The 9,749-nt window shown below is 38.3% G+C and overlaps 1 protein-coding gene across 1 annotated transcript in view; it reads left to right on the top strand.

Annotated features, from left to right (window-relative positions):
- The window catches only part of ptprua (protein tyrosine phosphatase receptor type Ua), a 211,090-nt gene that overhangs the window by 127,511 nt on the left and 73,830 nt on the right, over positions 1-9,749 (top strand). The window contains 1 exon segment of the mRNA XM_020606414.1: positions 4,055-4,170. Coding sequence (XP_020462070.1) covers positions 4,055-4,170 — 116 coding nt within the window.

Raw genomic sequence — 9,749 nt, forward strand, 5'->3', positions numbered from 1 at the left:
GTCATAATAATAATATTAAACACCCTGTCTGCTGACAGTCATCAACTCTTCTCTCTGGTATTCTTGACCAGAAATACCCTGCAGAAACTCATAAGCAGGCCTAAGCATTTAACAGTCTAACTAGACATCCTATCTCCACTAAACATTTCTAATACATAAAGTATCTATCCAATTTCTATCTGACTAAAAATACCTAACATAATGAATCCTAAAACCAAATCTTAACCCTCAAAGAGCTATTTCAGAAAGTGAGGGCCAGCCAAAATGTCCTCACTCTGTAGCACAAAATACTTTTTTGGTCCTCCCTATGTAACAAGAACACGCACACTTAGGAATGATTCAGCTCAAAGGTATTCAGTTTGAATCTACCACTCTTGACATTTGTATTGCTTTCTTTTGGAGTCCATGTCTAACCACGTGTTTGAGTAAAGATCAGTCTCTCCTGCATCAAGGATAAGAGGCAGCTTTACTAATTTAAAGAACCTGCTGACAGTGGGAATACATTTGGGAATCAAATTACCCTGTCTTTGTTTATGTGTAGTGGTATTAATCGAGGCTAGACAGGTCACATATCCACAGTACTGGGCATTGAAATTCTAGATTAAAAGTTGTCAATAACTATTAATGTAGTTGTCTCATGCTCAAATGACTTCTTCTATAACCGGGTCTGTGGACACTTGTCTTTAAAAGAAAACCTGACAAACCACCCTGACTGCCAGATGTTGCCGTTGTGGAAACCAAGCATGAAAGGATGTGTTGTGTGAATACTGCTGGGATTTAATTTTGTCTGTCATGTGTGTCCAATGGAAGCCCAACATGTCCTGTTTATACCACAGTATAATTTCTATTATATGATAAAAGTTATTAAATTTTTGTTATGTTATCATTTTGTTTCAGATAGATGGGGAAATATTTCCAGTGTAGGAGGGTTTAACTCTCCATGCAAAATCAGAATGTTGTGGTAGACAGTAATGTCATTGGAAACACAGAGCAAACAGTTATTTGGACAAAAAATATAAATGTGTAGTACCTAAATACTTAACATAAACAGAGCTTTTCTACTTGTCACGTTACATAATCAGTGTTATCCTTAAACTATCTTTGTCGTTGAGAAATTATTATTTTGAAGAAGAAGAAGATATACAAATTGACTTTTTTATGCTTCATCAAAACAAGCTTCAGCATAAATTCAGCTGCAGAGATACAGTATGTATTTACAATACAGGCCTGGCGTTAGCAATTCATGCTTCTAAAAATTATCTGAAAGTTGAAGAGGTGTGTAAACCAGCTTTATGCTTCAAGTTGGTAGCAAAATATCAGTTGTTGTGCCTGCACCTACCATTGCTTATTAAGCTCATTAGCTACTGAGACTGGGCAGACGATGACGCTACAGAGGCTGTTCACCATTTGATATATGAGGCTAAGTCTATCTTGGATTTTTACTGCCTTTGGTAAAGAAAATCAGTCAGTTGAGAAAAGGAGATTCTGGACTAGTAATAAAAATATTTATTAATATTCCAAATTGTTAGATACTGAGAATAGCAGCACACATTTTAGACAGTAATTAATTTGGATCTTGACTTGTAGGCATTAGCAAAATTGCTTGGTACCACTTTAAAATAGGCGCTGCTTTTCTTATAAGTAATACATGTTGCTTTATAGCATTTGTAATAGTAGGCCATTTCCACTTAAAACATTTTAAAATTGCACAGCAGCAAAGTCAGAGACAACTGAATTCCATTTTGCTGCTTCAGTTTCACAGTCACACTGTCATCAATTACTGGGACACAAATGGAGTCATGTTCGTGTTATTAGTAACCCCTTTATTTTCCCAATATAACAAGTCAAAATGCCTGCGGTGAAGCAGATCTGCTGTATTGTAATCAATTTGAAACACTAAGTTATAGTGTCTTAAAATATCAGATAATTTTGAACCATGACTCTCTCAGATATTTCTGAGGGACTGATAGGAATCTGATCAAAGTGTACTGGAGCCCCTGCTTGTTAGTAATGATGAAGTGCTTTTGTCTGCATTACAGTAACACAAATCATTGTGTCAGACTGAGGAATTAGTGAGAAAGACACCATATACGTAGTATATATGCTCCTCTGCTTGCTTATTGTTCAGAATAGAGGTGAAAATTATAACGATATGGCAGTGAATTTGCAGAAATAGAAATAAGAATCATTAGAAGTGACAAGCAGCAAATCAGTCTGAGACAAGAGAAGAAATAAATGATGCTAAGTGTGCACATGATGTTTTAAAAGATTCACATCGTTTTGAAAAGGACATTTGTCCAAAAACTAGGTTAAGTCTGCTCACCATTAGTCCAGCTTCAGAGGATCGGATGAAACCATGCCAACAGCTTGACCACTGACTAATCAGATCACTGGGAAATCTGAGTGACAGGGACAAAGTCTACATTAATATGATTAAATAGATATTTCTATAAAGCAGTCATAGCGTTGTGCTGTTTCTGGCTTTTGTGGGTGACTCAGGTTTAGGTTTCTAACAAACTGAGGAAGTCTACAGCCTCCATGATGATTACGTTGTATTTTAAGTGCACAAAGATGAATTTCTTCCAACTGAATTCCTCACTGTGTCAGTGCTTTTACAGACTTCCCTCGCTGCAGCTCACAATGACATGAGGACACTTTGATGATGGTGTTTTATTAAGAAAAACAATCCATGCACTTAAATATTTCCCATAATTATAAATGAGCCCATGACTTTAGGTGTAACTCCTCTCTGTTGTCCTGTCCTCTAACAGCATAAACTGTTTTACCTTAGTCCGTTTTAATTAACACATGTTCAATCTAGTTTCTTTGTCTTCAGACAAAAGAGAAAATGATACTTATTCAGTAACACCCTTATATGAATAATGCACTAATTTATGGTAGATTTGTAGCCTTTATTTTATATTTGAAAAATATTTCTTGTCTTTTTATTCTGTTCTAGTTATGTGACAATATTCACAGTTCACCCGCCATAACATCACTTTTGCTCTGGCTCTAAGTGATTTTCCCCGCAGGTGTCACTGTTCCATCTCATATTATAATCAGTACTTCATTCATGGTCCTGGTGAGGTTGCTTCTATTTAACACGCCCGCGTCTTTCACATGAACACACTTGTAGCCCGACAGGAAAGCCCGGACTTAACAGAGCCAGTTGAGAACTGGTTTGTTGTGCCAGTTATCCAGGACGGACAATGTTAGGCTCAGTGAAGCCCGATAGCCCCAAGAGAGGCAGACTGAGTTCAACTTGCATCATGGAACAGGCCTCAGGAAGTGTGGTACATTACATGAAATGGTGACAATGTGAATGCATATGTGGGCTACCAAATGTTGGGCTCATTACAGCGAGCAAATCTAGTGCTGCTTTTGTGTGACTAAATAAGCGGTGTGTTGTTTGATAAACACAATGCATATACATTTGAATAGATAAACTGTGTGCCTTTATTGTAAGCGGCGGTGTTAGCTACAGTGAGTTGTTTTGCATCTGAGCTTTAGCTGTTTTAATGAATCTTATGGCAGTAGCTTGAAAGCTAATTCAGTATCCAGAGATTTCTAAACTCAGGTGAAAACAGGATTTTATGCTGCAAAAAACAATGTCTGTGATAGAATAGAGAATCTGTGTTGGTGTATGTAATCTTTAAAAAAAAATAATGTATTTCTCAATAAGTTATTTAGTCCCATGTGTAGCCTTATGATCTGCATTTCCTGAACTCTAGTGAAAACTTGTGCCAAAGCAGTGAGATCATTCTGCTTGGTTCCAGTCCACTTTACAGTAGCTGATATTTTAAAATTGATGAAGTAATATCATTACAGGTTTAATGACGTATTTAGAAGAATGTTTTTGCATATTTATGCTGTTTGCTCACTATACATGATGTGTTGTATGCATCCATGTCTATGAAGCAATTCCTAGTTGTAAAGGCTGTGAGACAGTTCACATCTGTGAGTTTAATATATTTAATGAAGCTCAGCTCCAAATGTGTCAGTTTAATTATTGTGCTTGCTGAGTGTATGTGTCTTGTGTGTTCCTCTTCTACAGACAAGGTGCCTCATTTCTCTCGGCTAGGTGATGTGGAAGTTAATGCCGGGCAGAATGCCTCGTTCCAGTGTGTCGCCACAGGCAAAGTCTCTGAGACTGAGCCCTTCCTCCTGGAGGTGAGAAGAAGAGAATGTGTGTGTGTGTGTGTGTGTGTGTGTGTGTGTGTGAGTGTGTTTTATCTTTGCTAGAACAGCATCTGAATAATAGAAGAGAAATCGGGGGTTGTAGAAAAAAAGATTCAACATTCAAAATAAAATGAAAGATGTTTTACATCCTGGACATTTATCCAGTGCCGCTTGCAGTAGTTACATTTACATGCATGGCTGCTGGTCATGCTCCTATTACATTCTTATTCAGATTGCTATTTACTTGAGCTTTTTATACTGTGATTGAGAAGGTCATGACACATACCCCACCAGCAACATTTGGTTGCCAGTGACCATGCTCTTTGACTAAGCAGTGACACTACACTCAAAGCAAAATGGTTCTCAGTAATTACTTTAGTAAATGCTTTTTCAATGCGGTGGTGCTAGTCTTTTTGTCAGGACTAGGCATGAACCCTGAATGGGATCTATAACTCTATTAACACTTAAAGGGACTTTCCTCCTTATTTACACAAGTGTGTTTCCATCCATCATTTTCAGTTTGCATTTAAAAAACCTGAGTGAAAATGTAGGAAAGTTTTTATGCTTAGCTAAGGCGAAAAGCTGGTATAATGTTCAAGGCAAAATGTGACAGCGCAGTGGAAAGATGACAAAGCATGTGAGTTAAACCTTGAGGGAAACGTGTTTTTTTACAGTAAATTAACACATGAAACAGAAACATATATTTCCATTATGTTTTTCACTGTTTTCCTGGGGCTCTTCTAATTGCACCATTTCATTGTGTCCTCTTTTCCTGCAATGGTTTAATGGCACCTGACCAAAGAATAAGTGGAACCAGTTTGTTTATATCAGTGAAGCACCTCCTAATATTAATAATAACAACAAAATGTGCTCGTGCAAATGGGTCCATTGTGAAAAATTACATCCACAGCAACACAAAATGTGTCCTAAAATCCTTGATCTGGACTGGACCCGGATCATCTTTTAGGGTATGATAGGTAGTTATACTGTGCATCTTACCCGAACATTTTAGGGTTCTACCTTCATTATGGGCCAAGTTAAGGCAGAAAATATGAAGAATCCAGAATCTTAAATGAAAATCCAAATGAAATTTGCTCTGGTGATAGACAGTACCAGCCTACATATGTGTGTCAAATTTCAAAACATTTTGATAAATAAAACAAAAGTTTCCCTGTGTTTGGTTACTTTTTGTGACCTTGACCTTTGACCCTTTTCAGCCAAATATCAACAAGATGCCGCTTACAGTACCCGAATACTACAAAACGGTATTTCGATGTTCTGTATGTCCTGCACATATGGTGAATTGATAATATAATCCTTGAACCTTGAACAAAGACACTCTAAAAGGATTTGGTCAGACACTGTACTCCTGATATTTGCATGAAACCAGTGGATGAAAATTTGAACTGTTGGATAAAAACCTGACCAGAGACTCAGTGAGAGTTGTGAAGTCTGAAATAATTACTGAAGTGACATGTCTTTCATATTTTGGTCTTGGATATACTGTACATTTGTAATGAAACACCTGCATTTCAGGTTCAGGCTAAGGGTTTGGAGTTTGAAAGTTATAGGCATTTACCAGGTGTTAAGGGTTTTAGAGAGAAGACAGAGTAGTTGCATTATGGGAAACGTAAGATAGATTATAGTGGAGCTAGAGTCATGCTGTATATGGAACTATGTAAATCAGGATTATCTTGCCTCCCTATTAAAATCTGTCCCTATAAGTCCACCAGTAAAGCACTACATTGAATTTATGTTGATATTCAAAATAGAAATGCAGAGAGCTGGAGTCATCTCCAGTGTATAGTAGTCATTAAAGGTCACGGGAGCTATTATCTTAAGTGTCAGTAATAATACTGTAACTTAAATTTGTTAAATAATACACTAGGTTTGTGACTCAGTTTGTCTGTAAAGGTTGTGTTGTTGCACAAATGAGTCATTTGACGGTTTGGGAGATTAAGTTTGTGCCTCTGCCTCTGTACCTTTTTGATTGCGCTGGCATTTAGTTTACTAAAGCCCCCGAAGTCATTTTTCTCACACAACAACTGAAAATAGTTTCAAATTTCCTAGTTTGAATATGAGCTACTGCCTGTACTGTTCCTCTGGTCTCGAAGCGTGCACATCTAACTGCTTCTGAAATGATGGCAGCAGGAAGAAGGTGCTTTGCAAATGAGCTCTTAGTATATGTGGTGATCCATCACTTGTGTTTCCAACTGATTTTATTTCACACCCCTGTCTCATCTCTCTGAATTGAAGCCTTTGAAGAAAATCAGCATGCGAAAGAACATTTTTAGGTTCAGAGTTTGCAAATTTGTTGACGGAGTTACAGGCACACCCACATGGAAAGATGCAAACAAACAATACAAGGCTTGTTTTTTGTAAACTGACAAATATTCTGCAGTGAACTTCTCTGCTAAAGTCAGCACTTACCACAACTTCCTTTTCTCATTAAGGAAAAAAATGATAACATTAGAAAAAAGAGATCACAAACCATTATTTGCTTCTGTTCCTCCATTTGTCGTTCGGAGCCTGTGTGAGTCTGCTAATTGCTGCTTTGTGTTTGATCTCCCTGGCGCGGTGGAGGTCTTCTCTGGATCAGTCTGGAGCTGCACTCCTCCTTCCTTCCTTCTATTTAGGTAGTCCAAGCAAATTATTAGCCTGATAGTTCTTAGTCGTTTAGCATCATATTTTCTTTTCTGTTCTCTGGTTCAGATGTTTTTTACTGTAGATCTTTAACATAAATGTGTTCACACCAGAATTTGTTATTGCACACCCTTAATCACTTTATGATGTTGGGCTCGCTGCAAGACAGGAATGGCAGCCGACTTGGCAACCTGAAGGATTTATTTGTTTCAAGGCCTTGCAGGTGGGCTTAAAAGTTGATGTAAAAATGTTTGGAGGTTATATAAGAGAGCAGCCAGTGGTATATTGATACCACAGCTAAAGGTAAAATGAGCTCTAATGTGCACCTTTAGGCAGTAGTACACAACCACTGTACACCTGAGTTTCCCCCCTATCCTCCTAAACCAATTCAAACATGCAGATGCCAAACCAACTTACTTGTGAAAAGTGTGAGCAGGTGACATCTTACATAATAATCTGTTTATTCTGTGAGAGTGCTGCATATATTGTAGCTTGCACCTGGAACAGCTCATTGCAAGTGCTGGCCTCTGATTTCCTCTTCCACTGGCTGAGCCAATTGCCAGTGTGCCTGGAGCGCTGACACATTAGTATGGCGAGAGATGTGGAGATGTCAGCTCGAGCCCCTGTGCCGGAAATAACAACCCAGGACGCCTATGTCACCAGTGTCAGGGAGGCTGTGAATACGGGCCTCAAAGAGCACCGAGATACAGAGAAGGCAGAGGAGAAAGAGGAAGTTCCAGGGGAGGTTGGAGAGGACGAAGGAATTATTATTAAAATGCTGTGGCAGAATGCTTAGAAAAGTTAAGCTTTTAATAAGTAATGATAATCATAAAATGATTTGTGTGTTTTGTTTGACATAATCATTAGTGAATGTGTTAAATAAAATGTGAAATGGTTGTATTGAAAGGACGGGGAAAACTGATTTTACATCTAACAGAGTGGAAAGTACAGAATCACACGAGGAAGTAGACACACATCCCTAAAATGAGGAATGTTCATGTGTGCCTGCCATACAGAAGAGACACACACCATATTGAGGAAGGAACAAAAATGATGTTTAAGCACAAAAGTGAAGGTTTGACTTAAAATTGTTTGATCAATGTCTAATCAATGATAATCCATGTTTAGTCAAAGTAAAGTATTTAAAATATAAGATTTATGTTCTGATTTTAAGGTATTGATGGTTTTGTGTGAAACTAGTGTGTGATTCTGATTGTTCTGTTAAAAAGCAATAATGGAAATTTGGTATTTCAGTCAGATGTGAGTTTCTTGTATTTTTGTTATGTACTCAGATGGTTTAGTTTTCTAGAAAAGAGGAACTAGAATCCAAAGCTGGATCACGGTGAGGCGGAGGCCAGTTACGGGCAGTGGGCTTGGACTGAAAAATATGCAATACTTCAGAACAATATGATTTTGCACGCCAAATAAGGTATCAACTGCAAACTGCGGCATCTGGTTGGATGAGCGGACAAGGACAACTGACCGAGAATCCTATAAAAACCAAGGCAAAAAGAAGAACGGGGGTCTTTTCTCATCGCTGTGGCTGAAGGCTCTGTCCAGTTAACCATCTGACTTCCAGGAGACCGAGGACTGCGGAGAAGCAGTCCGGGGAGAGGGCACCCCTCTGGGGGTGCTCCCCCGCAGGCATCGGCCTGTGGGGGTGAGAAGCATGCCAACGAGAGAGTGAGCCCCTTTTTGGGGTGTTTGAAAACAGGCATCGGCCTATCAGAACAGGAGGAAGCATGGGATGATGAAACTGCGGCAGAGCCTCACAGTTCAGCAGAGAAACTGAATTCCTGCTTCAGGAAGAAATCATGGATTTAACAAAAAGCCAAAACCCACCTGGCCTGGTGGGGAAAGGATGTCTTGAAAACAAGACAGTTTTAGACATTTTCATGTCTTTATGAAGATTTGGATGAAAAGAAGACAGTTTTAGACATTCTCATGTCTTTGTGAAGATTTGGACCAAAGGAAGACAGCTTTAGACATTTTCATGTCTTTTATGCTTTCCTTAGTCACCCAAGATTAGACCAAGAAAAACATTGTTTATCTGAATTAGTCCCATTTCTCTCTTCAGAGTTTTGAGGATTGAACTGGATGTGCTCTGATTTTTATTTGAAAAATTCTTTTCCCTTGTGAAAGCTTGAATCATGGCAAAAAGGAAAAAAGAGGAACAAGTGATTGCCCAAATCAGCCACCGCCCGCCTAGAGCCAGCTGAGGATCGGTGACGGGAGACCTTTGACTTTTTATTCAGATCAAGAGCTTAGCTCATCCATAATGATTTTAATCAGTATGATCATTCTAAATTTATGATTGGAATTGGTAGTTATTGATTTATTTAGATTGGAAGCCAATTACTGATGATTTTAAGGTTTATATTTTATTGCTTGTTGCTTTGCTGTAGCTCTGTTAAGCTTCTATATAAAATTCCTGAAAAAAGTTTATTACTCTCTGTGGTTATTGAGTCAAGTTTGATGTTATTGACATTCCTATAATTTTGTTGAGTTTTCTCAGTGTTTGTTTACCTAATTCCCAGTGAGTTGGGGTTACATAAGTCTTAGTGAGTGTGTGAGGTGGCATAACAGTTCACAGAGTTGACAGAGGGCCCAGACTGAACTGCTAAAATGACTTTTAGACAGCTTCATCAGGAAAGGGCTTATCTAAAATATCCAGCTGTTTACTGGTTACACAATACACACTATTCTTTAAACATCCTATCCTTAATAACATCTTAGGTCAACACACTGTGCAAAACAAATAATATGGCCTTAAGTGTCCAGTGACACAGCTTTCATTGGTTATTTCAGACTAAACTTAACACTTCCTCAAAGAGCCAGAGTGTACTGGCTTATAAAAAGTTCTCAGTACAGCGATATCTGAGGGTTTAAGGAGGTAGCTGCCACAATAAACTGCAGGTTGTTGTTAT

The sequence above is a fragment of the Monopterus albus genome, unplaced genomic scaffold (assembly GCF_001952655.1).
Source record: "Monopterus albus unplaced genomic scaffold, M_albus_1.0 scaffold77.1, whole genome shotgun sequence".
Taxonomy (NCBI): Eukaryota; Metazoa; Chordata; class Actinopteri; order Synbranchiformes; family Synbranchidae; genus Monopterus; species Monopterus albus.